General features: G+C 47.5%; 1 protein-coding gene across 2 annotated transcripts in view; it reads left to right on the top strand.

The window, feature by feature from the left end:
- LOC147662935 (interferon-induced very large GTPase 1-like) overlaps positions 1 to 22,790 on the top strand; it is a 398,632-nt gene that overhangs the window by 219,606 nt on the left and 156,236 nt on the right. For both annotated transcript variants that reach the window (XM_086950786.1, XM_086950785.1), the window contains one exon: positions 2,245 to 2,304. In XM_086950786.1, the coding sequence (XP_086806912.1) occupies positions 2,245 to 2,304 (60 nt within the window). The remainder of the gene's footprint in view (positions 1 to 2,244; positions 2,305 to 22,790) is intronic.

Raw genomic sequence — 22,790 nt, 5'->3', positions numbered from 1 at the left:
TCCGATAGGGCGTCTCTTGCACCTTAGCATGTTATCAAAAAGCTACAAATCCCCTTCTTGGTAAGTACTGACCTCATTCTGTTAGCGGAAGTGGACATTTTCTATTAGAGAAATTTACTAGGATTCCAGTTCAAAAACTGTTCATGGTTTTGCATGTTTTCTGACTTTTAGAGCTGATGCTGTGATAGGGTACTCTTTATTGCCGAGCATCTTTTCAAGAGGTGGCTCTCTACCTTGTTGTACATCCACAGGTGATCTCTTATCACCCCCAGGGCTCAATGCTGCCCCTGTCTTCTTCATCCGCTACTTTGAGTTGCTCGGGGATGAATTTACAGATAACAGCCCTAAGATTCACCAATACTCAACTCTACTTCACGGTATCCTCATACATCCAATGCCTCAAACACTGCCTGTGCATCACCCATACCAGGATGTCCAGTGCCTACCTGAAGCTAGACCCAAACAAGACAGAATGTCTGTTATTTGCTAAGATCAATAAACAAACAGTATAAACCTGGCTCAGTGACCTGAACTATAACAGCTTCGAACCCCAACTTTCAACTGATCACTTGAATACACTGTGGACACCAGCCACTCACCCTCAAGGATCACATGGCAAAAAACACAGACAGCCTGGTACCAGCTCTCTCTTCTAAAGAAAGTGAAACAATTTCTTCTGAAAAACACCTTCAGAATTGTTGGTAAAGTGACGTAGTTTCGCCTTTAGACAAAGGTAACTCCTTGTTCACGGCATCCCAGACTCCACATTGGCATCTCTTAGTGGCATCCCACATGCTGTAGCTCGTCTCATTAGGGCCTGAAGAAATATGCTCACCTCCATCCCATTGACTCCGCTTGAAAGCCCACACCATCTTCAAAACCAGCGGTAACATTTATAAAGCCATAACGACCAGAACTCCCTTAACCTGCAGACAACCTGCTTCTCCTCCAAACACGCTCGCCATCGAAGGTTGTTTTCGACAGACCATCAGAATAAGAAGTGTAAAACAAAAGAAAAAACGAGGTAGGAGGAATTTCGGATTTGGAACGACATCCCTTTATCCACCAAAAGTGGCATAGCTAGGCCTTTTGCTGCAGCGGCCAAATGTAAGGGGTACTACCTATTCCACCGCGACGGCAGCAGGTAGGAGCAGGGGGAGGCTGCCGCCCTCAAAACTCCTGCCGCCACCAGCGGCCCGCACTCCTCTTGCTACGCCACTTTCCACCAGGAAGGTCCCAACTCTGCTCCAATATAGGAAAGAGTGGAAAATGCACCCGAAGACTACATCACAATTCATTAACCATGTACAAAACCAGCTGCATCTCCAATCACTCATTAACTTTATATTTGTCTTTGATATTTTACAGCTCTCCTCTTCCTTTTTTCTATTTTCGCATTACTGAAATGCCACATACATAAAAGATTAGCTTTCTATTGTCAGAAGATGATGGAGAAGGAAACATTTAACTTGTGTGTAACCGAAGTTCTCCATCATGCATATTTACTTTGAATTCTAATACATGGCATGGCACCCTCCTTCCTTGTGACTAGGACCATTGTTTGTTCAAGGGTGTTCATAGATTATTTATCAACCTGACTTTTTACTCTTTGTCAATGTGGCAGAAATTACATCTTGTTTGTAACTCATTTAGTAAACACAGTTTACATTAGGGCTCCACACCTGTAAGTAGTTCAAATCATTCTTATATAATCCACCTTAAGACAAACTGAGCTCATTTATTTATGTTTATTAAGGTGGACTATGCAGCCTATTAAGTTCCAGGCTGCTGTTCCTGGATATATTTTACTCCAAAAGCAACAGTGTTGACTATCCTCTAAATTGCAATACAAAAATTGAACTACAAAAACTGGTACTCAGTCTGGTCTGTACAGAGAATACAAACAGCAGGGTTGGAGGTCCTTGTCCCTCTCTAGCCTCTATCCCTTCATATATTAGCATTCTCTGGGGGTTGCAGAATACCACTTGCCTTACGTATTTGTTTTGTGACCTACTCCATTTGTAAATTTTGAAATGTGATTAAGTAGTTTATCAGTCACACTGCCAAAGAAAATACTGGTCACAACCCAGTTGTTGAGCTAAAAGCTTACTGATTTGCAGCATGGCCTTCAAATAGACAAGTTTAAATCATATAGGAAAGAAGAAAAGCGTATTTGGGGTCATTATTAGCATGGCAGATAATGAAATACGAATTATTGAAATTTGTTTTCTGTCTTTTTTACAGGTTCTATTGTTGAGGAAAGTGTGAAAATGGGTATTGATGAAACTGAAGAACTTCTTAATGGTATTACAGTCTTCACCATTGCCATCAAGCTTTTTGGTTTATGGACATCTGTAGTTAAGAAAACAAATTACATTTTTGTTTTTTTGTTTTGTTACAGTTTTTCCTTGATTTGTACATCTGTATTCCATTTTTGTGGATTCCATGAATGCCTTTAGCTGATCATTTCTTTGTCAAATGTTATACATAATGCTTGTGCTTTTGTCACAGTCCTGTTATCTTTTTCCTTTCAGCACTTAAGTGTGCAGCAGTTTGGTTTAAATTGCATTTCGCCAATCTCGGTCTTTTCTAGAGTGATATAAAGAAAATCGGCGAGTACGACACCCTTTTGTGGTTGCAAAGCGAGTAAAAATACACAGGCTTGCAACCACAATAGTGTGTCGCAATGTATTATAGGTACTTTGTTAGTAATAGAAGAGTTTGACTCGCAGTCCAAATCGCAGATAGAATGGTTCCTGACAAGGACGTCCTCCTCCTATTTGCGATTCGGATTGCTCTATACCAATGGTGGGATGCCTTCCACCTTCGGAATTGTGGTTAGCAGCATTGGTGTGGGCAGTGAAGTGTCTGGGGAACAGTGGTCTGTAGGTAGGAGAGCAGAGTGTGTTCCAGAGGACCTTTGCATGCCCTCCTTCTCCCAAACTTTCCTGGTGTCATTAACAGGATGCAAAAAAATGTTTAATGCTGCATTTAGGAGAATATTTCCAATACCTCAATGCAATTGGGGAGATGGAAAGCTGCCGTGCTTTGCAGGCCTCCACCCCTGCATTCATAGGCATTCGCTTGAGGTTGCAAAATATCTTCCACATTATAGCTATTAGTTTTGCAACTTCTTGTTTTGAGATGCAACTGAATAGTACATCAGCCAAATTCAGGCCCAAGTCGTTGTCTGGTGTGTGTGAAAAAAACACTGACTGGTTTACGATCTGTAATCGGGAAAGGTTACATCACACAGGAAAAAGAGAAAAAGCATCTTCAAAAAAATGTTGCTTATGATGCCAGCAGGATGAGGAGTAGTATGGCATATGGCCCCCTTTTTGAGAATTGCCTTGACTTCTGCGTCTATGAGAGCACTCTCCAACATGGCGAACCTTATCGGACTCCGGACCGTTTCCTGTCTTGGAGATCCATAGAACTCTATTTGGAAACCTTCAACTGTCTGAAGAACCCATGCATCCGAAGTGAGACTCCCACCTGTGGAGAAATTAAGCCAGATGACCCCCTAACCTCCGAAGTGAAGAAAAGTGAACCCGTATCGTTACTGGAAGAGTTGGAGGCTTGTTGTAGGAAGTTGGATAACAAGAAATAACAAGCCACTTTTATGTCGGAGGGCACATGGCGGGGTACCCACCCCCGTAAATTCAAACCATTCCTGGCGCACAATTCCTCATATAACAAGAAAGAACCAGTGCCGTAGCCTCTATATTTGCTCAGTGTGTTTTATTTGGCAAATAAAACACACTGATCAAATATAGTAGCCACGGCACTGGTTCTTTCTCGTTGTATGAGGAATTGTGCGCCAGGAATTGTTTGGATATATATATATATTATACCAAAGTAAGGTATAGTGTGCACAGAGTCCAGTGGATCCTGTAACAGAAGCTAAATTAGACAACCACTAACCGCTCTATTTGTGGTAGTGTGGTTGAGCAGTTAGGCTTATCAGGAGGGTGTGTTAACCATTTTTTGTATTCACTCAATCAAGACTTACAGTGCTCACTCAGACAGAATCCAGACCAATTAGCTAAGTTTAAAAAGGTATACTTATGTTTTATTTCTAGAACCAAGCAGAACTTGCCACAGGTAGGTAAAATATGCTTTCAAATGCAAGGCTGTACACAGGAATACATTTTGTAGTTGGAATTGGAATCGTTACAGGTTTGTGTTTGCTTTCAAAACAGTTTAGAATACGTATAAATTACATTTGATTACTTTTAGATTACTTTTCAGTTACTTTGACTACTTGGGGTGATATGCCTAGATATCACACAATGTGCCTTACAAAATGCAGCTAGGTACGACAGTTTTGGCTATAAAATCAAAGTTACTTTGTTTTCAATACAAAAGTCATAACATTAGTTCTCATGGAAGAAAAGAAGGGTATCGGTTTGCATAAGTAAGCGACCTGCAAGAATCGCTTTTGAGGTTTAGAACCAAGGTTCCCCAAGGTTTAGTAGGGCACTTAAATCGCACCACCACCAGCGTGACTAGAGCAGCTGGTGCAGAGTGCAGGGGCTCAGTGTTAACCAGTGGGGCTAGGGGACCTTCAGTCAAAGGCTGCTTATGAGCAGGCCACTCTCTTGTGAGACCAACGCTCCTGAGGATAAGATCAGCATTGCAGGGGCCAACAATCAGCACAGGAGCAGCACCACCTGCGGCACGGAGGCGTCCGGATACAGGGTGCCAAGAAGACATCTGGAGCCCTGTGGTTTTCAGTGGAGATCTCTGGCTTAAAGAAAAAGCTGCAGCCTCAGGCAAGGAGGTTTCCTGAAGCCGACCACTGGCAGGAGAGGTAAGTTGGGTTCTTGAGTGTTGCCTGGACACCATTGGTTGCGTCATCCAAACCGACACCCCACGCCCCAAGGTCGTGGGGTGTCTGGTGCATGGGTGTCTTTAGGCTTAGGATCTTCTTACCAGATTGGATTGCGGTCGGGGTGACCCCTCAAGTTGCGACTGCAGGTGTCGGTCTAAATCTTGAGTTAGATGCTAGGTCAGGATTGCTGTGGAGACCTCCTCGTGGTGTTGGGCCACTCAAACTCGGGCCATGGGCATCGGGTGCAGAGTGGTGTAGATGTGCAGAAGTGCCTCGATCCGGGCTCTGTGTTGGAGTCTTGGATTGAGCGAATCAGGTGCTACCGGGAGACAGAGTCTCTCTTAGCTGAAGGCAGTGCAGGTCTTCCAGTTTCTGGGGGGCTGCTGGCTGCTGGACAGGCCAAGGTTTCACTGTGGCCATGTTGGATTTGGGATACGCCAGTACGGCTGGGACCTAAGCAGTTGGTGTCCTCTTCTTCCTGGGTCAGCATGGCTCTTCAGTCCTTCTTCTTTGTTCCTTGAATCTGAGGAGGCAAGGTTCAGGGTCACCCTTAAATACCAAATTTAGGGGCGTAACAGGGTTGTGCAAGTTGAGACAGTGGGTCGCGTGCCAGGAACGATCAATCCCTTTCTTAGGGTATTTGACAAATTTGGCTAGAAATGTGGCCATCCATGCTTCAATTTCAGGGATAAGTGCTACCTCCCCCTCCAAAAATCTTGTACATTCCATGCACTGACAACTGCATGCCTCCTTCTCAAGAGGTTTACACAGCTGACCTGTGGCGTACTGTGCCACTTTGTCGCTTGAGTCCATTCTGCTGAACGCAGATGTATTATATCAGGGTCTAGCATGTCAGCTGAGGGTGGGTCAGCGTTGTCATTGGCAGTAAGAGGAGGCCAAGGTAAAAAGGGGCCCATGTGAATAGTCAAATGTTCTCAACATTCAGAGCAGATCATCAGCCAGTCCCAGAGCACCGGCAGGAGGCTGGGTGTGGGCCCGAAAGGCCTGTTTTAGAACCTTTTAGCATCCTGATCTACCGCTGTAAACTTTCGCTTAGGGCGAGAAGGCACAGATTTTGAAATGATCTGAGGTGGAACCATCTAGACATAATCCTCTAAGACCTGCCTGTACAGGCGTTGCTCAAGCTTGCCTATTGCCCCCGCCTCTGATCTATGAATAGAAGCACCCACTGCCTCATAAAAGTCGTTTGTCACAACATAGGAAGGACTAAGCCTCCACCTCGACATAGACTTTCTCAGTCGACTGCATACTGTGTACTCTTGAAGATGGAGGGTACCGTTTGACTCACGCTGTGGAAAACAAAAATCCATGTGAGGAGACTATATTCCTTTTGATGAAGGATAACTAGAATTATGCATACTGGAGCTACATACGCAATAATGGCGATAGAGATATATTTTGATACAACCGTCTGGGATTTGCCTATATGAAGCGCAGGACAGCTTTATTGAAGATATACCAGGGCTTTGGTGATAAATTCCAACCCCGAGGTAGCCGGCTAGGAGGAAACTTGTTGGCTGGGCTGATTATTTGTCTATATCTACAAAAAAATGATTTTTCATCGAGACCATGTGACTCCTGTGTATTACTATTAGTTAATCCTGTAGATTTGGGCTGGATGGAATGCACATATTGCTGATATTATTGATGATGCAAACATTGTACAAGAAATTGACGAGATGACAATGGAATAGTATCTCTTATCGATTAAGAATAATATATGTTTAGATAAACGCTCCATTTTTATCTTTGTAAAAAAAATTTTTTTAGTGTAGTGTTTCATGGGCAGCAGGATCAGACAGTTGAGCGTTTCTTTATGGTTTTACTGACAATACTGATAATATACTGGTGCGATTGTCTCATAGCCTTACTGCCCTTTTTTTGTTGATAGTGTAGTGGATGTGTTCACCGTTATCCATTCCTCAATTGCAGATGCGGGCCAAGAGAGAGTGCTATTCAGCCATTCAATAGTTATAATGAGGTGGGATGCAAAATAGACTATGCCTACCGCTCCCATCCCACCCTCATAGTAAGATTTATAGCATTTTGCCATAGCAACTGGTGGATTCTCTCACTCCATATTAAACCCCTAAATCCTCAAGACCAGAATGGAGACAAAATTCCTGTGGAATCTTAAAGGGGTAATTTTGGAGTTGGTATAAAATCGGTGGCAGGAAAAAACTTTTTTTAATGGCTGATCTGCCCAGTAATAATAAGGGTAAGTGCAGACCAATATTGAATGACGCTCACTGGCTTTGACATTTTTTTTCTTTTTTGCAATAGAGGCCCCCCGAATCCCTCATTAGTTATTCTCAAGCCAGAGTCCTACTGAAATGACTAGAGGCTCTTAATGGGTATAATGCAGACTTGCCTATGTTTATCTTTAAGTTAGAATATGTGCCATGTATGTGTAGACATACCAATGCTAGAGGGCTGGATCACTCAGATTCCTGAAGGTAGATAAGTAGGCCATCTGCATACAAGCAAAGTCTATAAGAAAACGTGGGCTTCCTTTCTGCTAGTAGTTCATTTGCTAATGCAAAAGGTAAGGGTGACAGAGGGCAACCATTTTGGGTACCTCTCAGAACCGGAAAAGCCTGTGGCACTGTTCCCCCAACGTGTAATCTAGCTGTTCAGTTTATGTAGAGCAAGCAAATATACCTAAACAATTTGGGCCAAGGTTCATCCTTTCTACAATTCCAACCCACAGAATCAAAAGTGTTTTCACATTTCACCATCAGCAGTTCCAATGGGTCATCCATGGGGTAATGGTACACTAGTCCTCGTGTACATCTGATTTAATTACCTTTGTCAAACATGTGACCAGGACTTGAACTGCCATTTCAGTTTTGAGGGAAATTGGGTTACAACTATCAGGAGGTTTATTGGGTTCTAATATTACAGTTATCACGGCCATGCATATGCCTTCAGGTAATTCTCCTTGACCCAGTACTTCAGCCAGCATTTCCTTCAAAGGTGGCTGTTAGACCTGTCTGGCTTTTTGGCGAAGTCCCTCCTAATAATTATTTATTTTGTCCCCTTTTTGCCCCTCATACTCTTATTAATTTTTGTGTCTACTGACTTTTTGTAGGTGTTGGCCAGGGGGATAGGTGTTCTCTCTCCCCCTCATAATCTTTTACCTCAGGCCCAGAGGCCTGTTCTGACAGGAAAGTTGGCACCACCTAAAATGGTGGCCACCAACTGCCCCAACTGTCACCAACAGAACTTGGCCATAGCCTAACATAGGGCATTCCAGAACCTTCTGGTCCATTCTGGACCACTGAAGGGCAGCCTATATAAGGCGGAATGCGGGGCAGCCATTTTGTCTACCTGTGGAAGTCAGCTGGAGGACAGGCTGTAGCCAAGGGTGGGAGAGGTTAGACATAGGGTTGACCTCCTAGATAGGGAAGCTGCCTTGGGTTGTCACCTCAGAATCCCCCTTTTGGGTTATTTGTCCTGACTCCGCTGTGAAGGATTACTGGAGACCCTGGGCGCCTAGCTTGCCCCTTGTCCAAACTATACAGGGGAAGTTTGAGGAGAAGGAGACTGCAGTGCTGCGGTGCGCAGTCCTCTGCCCAGCAGAAAGAGACTCAGGAAGGATAACCTTCTTCCCTAAGATCCCAACCCCTTCTTCAACTCAAGTGCTAAAAGGACTTTGTGAGGTGGGAACTGGGTACAGAATCGAACCAGCGCTGTCCCTACCTTCCTGGGTGCTGGGGAAGGCTTGTGTCCTGAGGAGCCCTGGCCGGATCTGCAGTCAACTGATCCCTGGAGTCCCTGGTGGGAGGTATCAAGATCTCTGGAATAGCGCCCAACCCCGGGATCCACTGAGCCTGTGAAGCCTGTCAGGGCTTCCCTTTGAGAGCGGGACCCCGGGGGCACCTTCCGCGCTCCAGTCGCGTTATCGAGTAAAGTCCCGGTTTACAGAGCAGAGCCTGGGCGAGACGCTATACCAAGGCGCCATCGCGCATGCCCAGTCAGCTGTAGTATTCCCTCAGGAGGGGCCTAGGACCGAGCAGGCCCGGTGCGGAGTCGCTTCTCCCCCGCGCATGCGCAGTAGAGCCCGGGGGCGTGTGGAAGTCGACGACGTCCACCGCTGAGGAGAGCTGTGAGGAGGCGGCTTCAGCGAGTGGCTAGGATCGAATAGAGCGCCGAGGGACAGATCCTGGACGGTGAGGAGCAGCCCTGTGGCGAGGCTGCATCACCGTGTCCGCGCTTCGATCCTGCTGCTGGAAAGGTCTCCGCTCCTCTGTGAGGGGGTGGGGAGGCCTAACTGACCAGGAGGAGCGTCTTGAAGCACAGAGGGTGAGCGGAAGATCCGCCTGCTGGCCACCCTCACAAGTAAGCGGGGAGGAGTGAGGGGAGGCGAGGGAGAGCTGGTTAGGCCTCCTTATCGTCTGGTTTCCTTCCCACACTGATTGAGCCTGAAAGGAAGAAGGAGGGGGGAGAGCCTGGAAAACGAGGGGCTAACTGTGGAAAAACTACCTATATCAAGAAGCCTGGTTAGCTGAGGGGTGCAAAGAATATAAGAGTCCCAGTCAACCCCTGGCTCTTGACCATTAATGACAGTTGCCTCCCCCCCTCTGATGGAGTAGAGTGTCTGAAAAGCAAAATAGAAGCACATTGCATCATTAACTGTCCTATGGAATTAAAAGGGTTATCTACCAGACCTGGTTGTGGTGCATATTCAACTGTAATGAGCTATTGGAATTAATTATCAACTTGCATAGTAATTTAAGAGTATTATTGCTATTGCTGAGACCAGTTATAGAGTATAGGTCATATTTAGAAACTATGCCTAATTAAATGCTAGAAACGCTAGTAATGTACAGTTGAGGATTTAAGCTAGCACCTTGTCGGAGTCTGTATTAATTTCCTGACTAATAAGTTTTGTGCTTTCATCTCTAAAAGGAAATCTACTTGTACTTAGATTGCGCTGTGGTTTTCCCTCCCAAGGTTCTAGCAGATTGATATTTCACCTGTTTGATTATAAGGTAATGAATTGTGAACCCTAGAGTAATAAGTGTGAGAGTATTGACAAGCTAACTGATTAGTGCTTAGCAATCTAAATAATAGAATTGATGATAATGAGTTGACCTGAAATGTCTCACACTACATAATTTGAAACTGAAGAATATATTATTTTTATAAAGCATTACGTATTTTCATACATTTTTGGTGTAGTGTTTTCTTTTGAGTGCTATTGCGTGGAATTACTGTTGGGTGGTCTGCAACCTTTACACTGTGCCTCTGTTATGCTAGTCTTGCCCTAGGCCAGGCTACCTAATTCCAACATATTGGTGCCTAGCGGTGGGATTGCGGACTTGGTTGCAGCTACTTACTAGTAATTTGACGTAATACACCCAACCTACACCAGGAGTTTTCTCCTTGCGGCCCTCCCAATTAGTCTTTTTGTTTTTTCTAAATTTATTCCTGGTGGTGGGTGGAGTTGGCTTTAGGTTGCCCTTGCCACTCTGAAATTTCTGGTGTGTATCCAGGTTTGCCTGACTCACAATGGAGTTTGCGGTGGAAAACCTGGAAGTCTATTCCGTGCCCCAATTGAGAATGTTCTGCCAACAAATGGGGGTCTTTTTCAAACATGGTGCCAGGAAGGGGGAGCTCCAGACTAGCCTTAGGGCCTGGGTGGAGGCACACCAAGAGACAAAGGAGGAGGATGAAGAGGTTGACCAGGACGCGGTGGGGGAGGTAGAAGAGTTATTCCGCCATGAGGGGGAAAACTTACTCACCGGACCAGTGTCCTATTCCAGAAAGGGCAGTAGCATCTCTGGGAGAAGCCTAACGGAAGCTGAGCTCACCGATAAGAGGGAGAAAAGACAGCTAAGGTGGGAGTTGGCCAAGTTGGAGCAGGAGAAAGAGGAGAGGAGGATGGTCCACGAGTTTAGACTGAAGGAACTGGAGCTCCAAAGTCTGCGACGGGGGTCCTCTCCTGTTAGGAATGGTGGCAGCGAACCAAAAGAGTCAGCCAGGGAGACCAAACCCTATATCCCAAAGGACCTGATAGCGAGCTTCAGTCAGGGGGACGATGTAGCTAAGTGGCTGGCCGCTTATGAGGTTTCTCTGAAGGTTCATGGAGTGCAGGAGAAGCACTGGGGGGTAGTTTGTACAAGTACATGCCTCCTGCTGGTCGGGACACCTTGCTGGCCCTGGATCCAGAGGAACAGACAAACTACCCCACCATGAAGCTGGCGTTATTGAGGAAGTTCGGGCTCACCCCAGAAAGGTACCAACAGAAGTTTAGGGGGAGCCACAAGATGGGCACTCAGAACTGGGTGGACTTCCTTGATTACGCCAGAAAGGCCTTAGAGGGTTGGGTCAAGGGCAGTGAGGTAAAATATTATGAGGGGCTGTACGATCTGTTTTTGAGAGAACACCTCCTCGAGAAATGTTTTCCCGAGCTGCGCCAACACCTGGTAGACAGCAAGCTGACCAATCCCCGGAAGCTTGCAGAGGAGGCGGACATCTGGACAAGTACCCGGGTGTCCTCCAAGGGGACTGGAGGGGAATCTCAAAAAGCCGGACAGGGCGCCCCCCAGAAGAAGGAGGGGGGGGAGAAAAAGAAAGAGTTCTCTAAAGGTCCCCAAAATAACTTCCAAGGGAAGGGTGCAGGTTTCACCCCTAGGGCAAACCCGCCCCGGAACCCTCATCCTGGCCAAAGCCAGCAGCCCAGGGTTCTCCACTGTTTTGAATGCGGTGGCGTTGGACATTATAAGGGAGATGTCAGATGCCCAAAGAGACCACCCCCTCCCACCGGAGGAAAGTCACCGGGAGTAGCTAGTGTAGCGCTCGGGGAGGAGTTGCCCTTAGATAAGGGGGGTGAGTGGGCGGGTGTCACCTTAGTGTCCCTGGGAGAGCGGGAGATGGTGCCAAAGATCCAGGTGCCCCCAAATACTACAAAGTATGGGCAATGGGTTACCATCAATGGCCAGAGAGGGGAGGCTCTGAGGGATACAGGAGCCAGTATGACTATGGTGAGAAGTCAGCTGGTGTCCCCAGAGCAGGTTGTTCCTAATGTACTCCACCCGCCGCGATGGCTGACGGCAGAATGGGCCACTATCCAGTGGCTGAGGTTCCCTTTGAGTGGGAGGGGGTTGCAGGTTCACTTCGAGTTGCCGTAAGCCCTGCCGTGCCAGTCGATTGTCTGTTGGGGAATGACATGGAACACAACACTTGGAGAGAGGTGGAATACCGGACGCATTCTGCGATGCTGGGTACACCTGACTGGGCCTGTGTCAGCACACGGTCTGCGACTGCCCGGAGAGGGAGTTCGCCTGGGTTGGAGCCTGGAACAATGGCCCAACCCGCTGCTAAGAAGGGACAGACCCGGAGACAGAGAAAGCCTGCTCCGGCTTCCACACCCCATGAGACAGATCGGCCACCTGCGGTGGTGGACCAGGAGTCCGTGGAGGGGGAAGTAGACTCTCTGGAGGATTTGCCCATCCCTGCGGAGTGGCATGTGGAGGGAGGTCCTACCAGAGAGGAATTCTGTAAAGGGCAGAGGGAGTGCCCCACCCTTGAGGGACTGAGGCGACAGGCTGAAGCCCAAGCAGCAGGTGATGTTACGGGACATTACCATATTTACTGGGAGGATGGACTCCTCTACAGTGAACCCAAGGTACCCTCGCCTGGTTCGTCGAGGGCCTTGGTAGTCCCGCAACAGTACCGAGCCTTTCTTTTGGAATTGGCTCATGCCATACCCCTGGCAGGACACTTAGGCCAGGACAAGACCTTTGCACGGCTTGTCCTCCACTTTTACTGGCCTCAGATGAAAGCGGCGTCCAACACATACTGTAGGACATGTGTAACCTGCCAGGCCAGTGGGAAAACAGGGGTGAAGCTAAAAGCTCCCCTGGAACCACTTCCAGTCGTTAGCACCCCCTTTGAGAGGGTGGGCATCGACATTGTAGGGCCTTTGGATCCACCAACAGCAGCTGGTCACAGGTTTATCCTGGTACTGGTGGATCATGCCACCCGGTACCCAGAGGCAATACCTCTGAGGACAGTCACTGCACCTGTAGTGGCAAGAGCCCTAATGGGAATCTTTACCCGAGTGGGATTTCCCAAGGAAGTTGTGTCCGACAGGGGGACCAACTTCCTGTCAGCTTACATGCGGGCAATGTGGAAGGAGTGTGGAGTGACCTACCGGTTCACCACTCCTTATCACCCCCAGTCGTATGGACTGGTTGAGAGGTTTAATAAGACCTTGAAGGGCATGATCAGAAGTCTGCCCGAGAGCCTGCGGAGGAAATGGGATGTCCTCCTACCCTGTTTACTCTTTTCCTACAGGGAAGTGCCCCAGAAGGGAGTGGGCTTCAGCCCCTTTGAGCTTCTGTATGGGCACCCTGTACGCGGTCCTCTCAGCCTGGTGAAGGATGGTTGGGAGAAATCTCCCAGGAAACCCCCCCAGGATGTGGTGAGCTACATGCTGGCCTTCAGGAGCCAAATGGCGAAGTTGTGGAAGCAAGCTTCTGACAACTTGGAGGCCAGCCAGGCAGTCATGAAGGAGTGGTACGACCACAATGCTCACCAGGTGGAACTGGAGCCTGGACAGAAAGTGTGGGTGATGGAGCCTGGAGAGCTTAGCGCCCTCCAGGATCGCTGGACAGGCCCCTTTGAGGTGTTGGAAAAGAAGGGTAAGGCCACATACCTGGCGGACCTTAAGACCCCTCGACAGCCCCTACGGGTGCTGCATGCCAACCGACTCAAGCCCCACCATGAGAGGCCCGAGGTCATGCTGATGATGGTGACTGACGGGGAAGAGGAAGCGGAAAGCGAACCTCTCCCAGATCTCTTTTCGTCCCAAGAGAAGGATGGGTCAGTGGAGGGAGTGATTCTCTCTCCCACTCTCACTCCTGAGCAACAGGAGGACTGCCGCCAGATACTGGAGCAGTACTCTTCGTTGTTCTCCCTTGTCCCGGGAAGGACCCACCTTTGTACCCATGATGTGGACACAGGAGACAGCCCACCAGTGAAGTCCAAGACCTACCGGCTGTCTGACAAGGTGAAGGCTAGCATACATGGAGAAGTTGCCAAGATGCTAGAGCTGGGAGTAATTGAACCTTCCAACAGCCCTTGGTCCAGTCCGGTGGTGCTCGTGCCAAAAGCCGCACCACCAGGCACCACACCTGAACTGAGGTTCTGTGTGGATTACCGAGGACTGAATTCAGTGACTAGGACTGATGCTCATCCGATCCCTAGGGCGGATGAATTGATTGACCGGCTAGGAGCTGCCCAATATCTGAGTACCTTTGACCTCACTTCAGGGTACTGGCAGATCTCCTTGACAGATGGAGCAAGGGAAAGGTCAGCCTTCTCCACGCCTGAGGGACACTACCAGTTCTGTGTGATGCCCTTTGGGCTCAAGAACGCCCCTGCCACATTTCAGCGGCTGGTGAACCAGGTCCTCTCTGGAATGGAGAGTTTCTCTGCTGCTTACTTGGATGACATTGCTGTCTTCAGTAGCAGCTGGGAGGACCATCTGCAGCATTTGCAGGCCGTTCTCCAGGCCCTGAGACAAGCTGGATTGACCATCAAAGCCAGCAAATGCCAGATTGGGCAGGGGTCGGTTGTGTACCTTCGACACTTGGTGGGTAGGGGGACTGTGCAGCCCCTGCAGGCGAAGATTGAGGCAATCATGGCCTGGGAACCCCCCAAGACACAGACTGAGGTCTGAGCTTTCCTGGGCCTCACAGGATACTACCGTCGCTTTGTGAAGGGGTATGGCACGATTGTAGCGCCCCTCACAGAGCTCACCTCCAAGAAACAACCTTGACGGGTAGTTTGGACAAAGGCTTGTCAGCAAGCCTTTGAAAAGTTGAAACAGGCAATGTGTGCGGCACCGGTCCTGAGGGCCCCAGACTTCTCCAAGGAGTTCATTGTCCAAACGGATGCATCAGAACATGGCATTGGGGCAGTGTTATCGCAACTCAATGAAGAGGGCCTGGATCAACCTGTAGTCTTCTTATCCAGGAGACTGCTTCCCCGGGAACAGAAGTGGAGTGCCATTGAGAGGGAAGCTTTTGCGGTCGTGTGGGCTCTGAAGAAGCTGCGGCCATACCTCTTTGGCTCGCACTTCCTGGTTCAGACTGACCACCGACCCCTTCGTTGGCTGATGCAGATGAAGGGGGAAAATCCCAAGTTGTTGAGGTGGTCCATCTCCCTACAGGGAATGGACTTCCGGGTGGAACATCGGCCTGGAGTGGACCACGCCAATGCAGACGGTCTCTCCAGGTATTTCCGCCTTAGTGATGAGGACTCCCAAGGGGTTGGGTAGTTCTCCCCACTTTCAGCTGGGGGGGACGCGTGTTAGACCTGTCTGGCTTTTTGGCGAAGTCCCTCCTAATAATTATTTATTTTGTCCCCTTTTTGCCCCTCATACCCTTATTAATTTTTGTGTCTACTGACTTTTTGTAGGTGTTGGCCAGGGGGATAGGTGTTCTCTCTCCCCCTCATAATCTTTTACCTCAGGCCCAGAGGCCTGTTCTGACAGGAAAGTTGGCACCACCTAAAATGGTGGCCACCAACTGCCCCAACTGTCACCAACAGAACTTGGCCATAGCCTAACATAGGGCATTCCAGAACCTTCTGGTCCATTCTGGACCACTGAAGGGCAGCCTATATAAGGCGGAATGCGGGGCAGCCATTTTGTCTACCTGTGGAAGTCAGCTGGAGGACAGGCTGTAGCCAAGGGTGGGAGAGGTTAGACATAGGGTTGACCTCCTAGATAGGGAAGCTGCCTTGGGTTGTCACCTCAGAATCCCCCTTTTGGGTTATTTGTCCTGACCCCGCTGTGAAGGATTACTGGAGACCCTGGGCGCCTAGCTTGCCCCTTGTCCAAACTATACAGGGGAAGTTTGAGGAGAAGGAGACTGCAGTGCTGCGGTGCGCAGTCCTCTGCCCAGCAGAAAGAGACTCAGGAAGGATAACCTTCTTCCCTAAGATCCCAACCCCTTCTTCAACTCAAGTGCTAAAAGGACTTTGTGAGGTGGGAACTGGGTACAGAATCGAACCAGCGCTGTCCCTACCTTCCTGGGTGCTGGGGAAGGCTTGTGTCCTGAGGAGCCCTGGCCGGATCTGCAGTCAACTGATCCCTGGAGTCCCTGGTGGGAGGTATCAAGATCTCTGGAATAGCGCCCAACCCCGGGATCCACTGAGCCTGTGAAGCCTGTCAGGGCTTCCCTTTGAGAGCGGGACCCCGGGGGCACCTTCCGCGCTCCAGTCGCGTTATCGAGTAAAGTCCCAGTTTACAGAGCAGAGCCTGGGCGAGACGCTATACCAAGGCGCCATCGCGCATGCCCAGTCAGCTGTAGTATTCCCTCAGGAGGGGCCTAGGACCGAGCAGGCCCGGTGCGGAGTCGCTTCTCCCCCGCGCATGCGCAGTAGAGCCCGGGGGCGTGTGGAAGTCGACGACGTCCACCGCTGAGGAGAGCTGTGAGGAGGCGGCTTCAGCGAGTGGCTAGGATCGATTAGAGCGCCGAGGGACAGATCCTGGACGGTGAGGAGCAGCCCTGTGGCGAGGCTGCATCACCGTGTCCGCGCTTCGATCCTGCTGCTGGAAAGGTCTCCGCTCCTCTGTGAGGGGGCGGGGAGGCCTAACTGACCAGGAGGAGCGTCTTGAAGCACAGAGGGTGAGCGGAAGATCCGCCTGCTGGCCACCCTCACAAGTAAGCGGGGAGGAGTGAGGGGAGGCGAGGGAGAGCTGGTTATGCCTCCTTATCGTCTGGTTTCCTTCCCACACTGATTGAGCCTGAAAGGAAGAAGGAGGGGGGAGAGCCTGGAAAACGAGGGGCTAACTGTGGAAAAACTACCTATATCAAGAAGCCTGGTTAGCTGAGGGGTGCAAAGAATATAAGAGTCCCAGTCAACCCCTGGCTCTTGACCATTAATGACAGTTGCCCCCCCCCCTCTGATGGAGTAGAGTGTCTGAAAAGCAAAATAGAAGCACATTGCATCATTAACTGTCCTATGGAATTAAAAGGGTTATCTACCAGACCTGGTTGTGGTGCATATTCAACTGTAATGAGCTATTGGAATTAATTATCAACTTGCATAGTAATTTAAGAGTATTATTGCTATTGCTGAGACCAGTTATAGAGTATAGGTCATATTTAGAAACTATGCCTAATTAAATGCTAGAAACGCTAGTAATGTACAGTTGAGGATTTAAGCTAGCACCTTGTCGGAGTCTGTATTAATTTCCTGACTAATAAGTTTTGTGCTTTCATCTCTAAAAGGAAATCTATTTGTACTTAGATTGCGCTGTGGTTTTCCCTCCCAAGGTTCTAGCAGATTGATATTTCACCTGTTTGATTATAAGGTAATGAATTGTGAACCCTAGAGTAATAAGTGTGAGAGTATTGACAAGCTAACTGATTAGTGCTTAGCAATCTAAATAATAGAATTGATGATAATGAGTTGACCTGAAATGTCTCACACTACATAATTTGAAACTGAAGAATATATTATTTTTATAAAGCATTACGTATTTTCATACATTTTTGGTGTAGTGTTTTCTTTTGAGTGCTATTGCGTGGAATTACTTTTGGGTGGTCTGCAACCTTTACACTGTGCCTCTGTTATGCTAGTCTTGCCCTAGGCCAGGCTACCTAATTCCAACAGTGGCATAGCCCCTTGCATTGTTAATTTACAGAATTAACTCATCTTCTTCAGTATCCTCTAATAATTATTTTCCTTGTTATTGATGCATTGTATGAGGAGGTCTTGTAGAAACTCTTGGAGTGCTGTGGGTTCTGTAAGGTCTACACTGCTATACTGTGGCTGGTAAAAACATAATGTAATACTAATAACAAAGTACCCCAATGGGTGTCTGACTTGGTTGATATGCCTACTGGAGTGTCACTGCTAGTATAATCAGTGCAGCGGCTTTCTGGCCTTATTCTACTGTTGATAGACATGGCCTTGTGAGGCAAGCCTAGCCTCTCCGAATGTTATTTGGGATGTATTGAATTTGTGAAAGGTAATATTTCTAAGTGTCCCAGGGTATGATCTGATGGCATATTCTGCTTCTAGACTTAGTAGAAGTTCTACAAGGCAGGGCATTTATTCTTTTGGCCTCCTATCCTGTCTGGCCTTATAACTTATGATCCGCCTCAAAGACCTCCCAAAGGGTTAGACCGGAGTTCACCGAGTCCATGTTTAACTCAAAACACCTTTTTCAGTATATCAATTTTTTTTTATATATAAATTTAATTTCCAAACAATTTTTATTAACATTTCGTTCCTTGTTACAATGACAGTATATTTCACATGGTGCACAGACATAAACAGAATATTGTACACAGATTACTACTTCTATCGTATTATATATCAGAGACTCGTCAGCCCAAGTCAGTGGGACCAAGCGAACCGTCAGGGTGTATCTAATAAACTTCATATATTACAGTGTATTTATTCACTACAATCTGACTCTGACTCATCCAATGGGGGAGGCTCACATATATTTCCCCGGTAGGTATTCCAGCTTCCCCAAATCTTTGTTCATTTTTTGGGGCACCCTCGGTGAACATACACGGACATTTCCGCCATCATCGCCATATCCATATCTTTGCACCATTGACTAAGAGTATGGCTTAGTCTGGACCCCCAACATTGTGCAATATTTCATTTTGCCACTGTCATACCTAGAGTAACCCAGTCCTGCGCAATAGTGTTTAAATCTGTAGGAGCCCAGATGTTGAGGAGGCAGCATCTCGGGTCTGGAAGAATTATGAGACTTGTGACCTGGGAGAGCGTACGCATCACCGCCCTCCAGTAGCACGCTATTAGTATATCATTTTTAGGACCTGTATCTATTTATCTCCTGTCACTGAGCAGCTATTCCCCCTTGCACATTCGCTCCCCCAGTTAAGCACTAATTCTGCCAGGGAGTGGTCCAAGAGGCCCCTATCCAAGATCTACACTTGCCTGACCATAGTAAATTTGCCGTCTGGCATCCGAAAGTAATCTAGTATAGACCAAGACAGATGTGTGTTTAAGTAGAAGGTAAACTCTCTTCAGTTAGGTTGGAAATAATTCCAAACGTTGACCAGAGAGAAAATTAGTGAGACTTGTCACTCCTCGCTAAAAGGGAGCACCTGTGCTCATTCTGTATTTTTGCCAATCTAGTACACCAATCAAGTCCCCCATATATTCAGACCACCAGTCCAGCGGCTGTGATGTGAAATGGCCTAGGCATTTCTGTAAGGTGGGGATCAATGATTGAGAGGTGTACATGCCCACAAATGAGCCCAGTCTTAACTGCAGTTGACCAGTGATTGCACCTAAATGCCCCTGAGTATCCCACAAAGTTCATTGAATAGAAAAGGGGAAATTATCTGCAGGAGAATCGCCATGTCATGACACACTCGCAAATCCAGCATTTACCATTCCAGAAAACGCCATGCAAAAAAGAGACAATTGGTGGCCATTAAGTGGGTCTCCATAAAGTGCCCCGTGTCATTATTTTATCTATTTGCCTTAATAAGGACCACCTCCACCTGATTCTGTGTAGTAAACCATTTACACTCCAAGTAATGATTCCGATGAATTTAGGTTGAGCAGTATGTCTCACCCCCATGCTGTGTTGAGTAGGGTGTTGCCAGCGTCTGACTGGCCTGTATGGCAATCGGGTAATGCCCAATGGGCTGGTCTGATAGGTCAAAGTGATGGACGTGTTTTGGGCCCGTTTCATGGTCTGAAGGATCTTCTTTTAAATGTTCATTTCACTGATGTTAAAGCAAGAATTTCTTGCAGCAAGATCATGTCCATGCAATCCTCTTTTATCTTTTAGCCTTTGGTCTCTAATCTAGAATATTATAATCTTTTGCGCTCCAGAATTTACCTCACCCTTTTCTCTTTGTTCTCAGGATGGAGTCTCTGTACTTCAGAAATTAGGTGATCAGAGATCTACAGGAGGCCTGGGTTTAAGAAAACAGTGTGCCATCTCTTATAGGAAGGAGAAGTGAGCCTGTTGTCTGGTAGAAAAAAAACCTCATGAGCCTTGTTTCAAGAGATACCTCTGGGTTTGAGCCCTCTACTCCCTCTGGAAACCCTACAAATCTTAAATTGTTGTAGGGGTGAGCATCACTAAGTACCCTGCACTCATGTGGCAATTTTGGTAGAGGTTGCCTCGAGTCTACAAACCTTGACTCTAAGCTCTAGTTCGGCGATGCAACCCTTCACCTCAGACACTCAGTCTATTGCATGGCAAAGGTCCTGATGCAGGAGAGTTAAGTCCATCCCACTTTCACCTCTTTTGACCGCAAGTGCATGTCTTAAGACCTAGATAGCTTGAAGGATTCATTTTGTTGAGACAGAGGCACCTGTTTCAAGATCGGTGGCTAGGGTTTATCATAGCCCTTTCTGGTATTTCAGTCTTGGGAACAAGCACTTCAGTATACTTGTCCATCTTCTCTTGTTTTTGGACCATCCTCATTTAATTTGTAGCCACAAGTGAGTTGTGGCTCGTGTAGTGCCCTTCATTTGCAAACATCGGAGTGGATGTCTTGGTGTTGGAGTGAGGTAAATACATAGCACATAGTAGACACCTTAATAATGCTTGAGTTTTTTGCTGCAACCTCAGTGAACTGCACCAACCTGCTACTACCCCTTCCTACAGGTGGCATGCACAATTGGGAACCCAAGCAAGTCGCCACCAGACCAATGTTGCAGAGGCAGATTGTATGCCCAGCCTGGAGTGGGTGTAGCGTTTGGTAGAATATTGGCTTTCCCCAGACACAACACAGTCACAGTTTAAAAGTGTTTCCTTTGGATTTTGAGAAATAAATCTTCATCTCTTTGAACTCTACTACTTAAAGAACTAAAAGATCAGAGAGAGACCCACAAGCTACAGCACTCTCATTCATGCCTTTTTTTAGGGACACATCTATTGAGGTTGAAGATGGTGCTGCATTGTTTCTGAAATCTGCCATGTTAATAGGTGTTACCACTGCAGGCTGCCAGCCCATATATGTTTCCAACCTTAACAACCTTCGGGTTGGACCACCACCCAAACCATCTCTGACACCCACGTAGGCCTGCAGGCTGCCTCTCTTTGGGCTGTACACTGTACTTTCACCCACCAGCTTCAGTTTGTAATTTGAAAGGGTACCAGGCATGCTGATTCATATCAGGATGTTTATCAAAGGGAAAAGGCCTCTCTGCCGCCACTGCAGCGTCCAATTCACGCTTATGGTAAACTAGGCCACACCAGCAAAGGCCCAGGTGCCAATCTTTAGAACAGACCATGTGGGGCATCACATTATTCTTTGCTTGTGTCCCCGCTGTGCCAATGGTCTCTCTTGCTTTTCCTCCAGTCTCAACATCGCGGCGCAGCCTCTCATTCATTGTTGATGGGGAATTGCACTGCTGAAGGCCATCGGCCCAGGGCTCCACACAATTCCTCCATTTTTAGGTTCTGGCTTTTTTGTTTGTTCCGCTGGAAGCGTGCCCAACTAGTCTCCACTGGGTCTCAAGTGGCATTGGCTACCGCACCAACGCCAGTGGGGACGCAGACCCCCTTTTTCTAGGGAACTTATAAGTGGCCTTCACAGCACTCATGACCTCTGGGTCTAGCCAGCTCTCACTGTGGTTCTCTCCTCACCCCAAATGGAGTCATTCTGTAGGACTGGTTTTGCAGTTGATGCTCTCCCTCTTCTCAGTGTGCTTTACCATTGTTAGACTGCTCTGGTATCATGTTGGAAGCTGCTCTCTAATGTCCCCCTCAGCCCTCTTTTTTTGATGGTCTCTTTTTGGCCTCTCATCTTGTTAGTCAAAAGGCCAATAATTTTTAGTTTGTTCCAGGCATCTTGTTGCTCTAAGGAGCATGAACAATAGCGACAAATAATAAGGTGCATGCATTGTAGCCTCAACAATAGACGTCTGTCATGTGTGCTGCTAACCAAGCCCTCAGCACAGGTAATCTTTTGCGACCCCCCTGCTTTAAAAAGAACGAAAGGGGATGTACATAAACAGATTCAGCATGCAATTTCTCTTAGGAGTAAACTGTATGGTCAAGCTCAATACTCTTTAATTCGGGACCCAAACATGGCATAAAACGCATTCGGTCATCTGCTAAATCATGGTCTGATAGCGTCCTGTCTTACCAGTGGCTACGGTTAGTATTGGACTGTAGAAACCTAAATTCTTTCACTAGTGCTGTGCAATACAATCCACAGTACTGGACCGAAGACAAACTAGGCGATGAAGAAAACCAAAACCCTTGATGTGGCCAACAGTTTTTTTTTTAACCCCAAAGACAGCAGTCACTATATTTGATTGCCTTTGTTATATTTCATATCAGTACCCTGACATAGGTTTAGAGAACATCGTTCACTTTCCCTACATCATCTTCCCGTCATTTCATATGAACGAGCCTTATAAGGACATAACTCCACATAAGGACAGACTGCCTTGTATGGACATAACTCCTTATAAGGAATGGAGCCTTTTATGGACTAAATCTTTCACCTAGTTCCATGCCGAGGGTGGGTTTTTCCTGATCGATATTGCTAAGAGGTCATCCTTAGCACATATGAATAATTTGAGTACACTCTCCATGGGGGCATACTTCACCTCTCCTATCTATGCACAAAGGTTTAATCCCCAACGTCATCCTCATACTAAACAATGGGTAACACACATACATAGACAGTATAAATACAGCACCTCTTGCTATCAGTAAGCAGGAGGGAACCGAGATTTCAAGGCCTACACACTGACCAGAGACGCTGCGGCTCCGGCATGCCATCGCTCCAGCTGACAGTGGTCTAACCATCCCTTGCGGGGTGTCCAACTCAAGTCCAGGACGAAGTCTCACACTCTCACTATTCAGATATGGAGGTTTGACTAAATCCTAGCAGGATTCTTGGCTCTTAGATTCTAGGCTATTAGGCTCTTAGGCTCATTAGATCTTTCGCGC

The sequence above is a fragment of the Lissotriton vulgaris genome, unplaced genomic scaffold, assembly GCF_964263255.1.
Source record: "Lissotriton vulgaris unplaced genomic scaffold, aLisVul1.2 SCAFFOLD_801, whole genome shotgun sequence".
NCBI classification, from domain to species: Eukaryota; Metazoa; Chordata; class Amphibia; order Caudata; family Salamandridae; genus Lissotriton; species Lissotriton vulgaris.
This window is presented reverse-complemented; position numbering and strand designations above follow the sequence as displayed.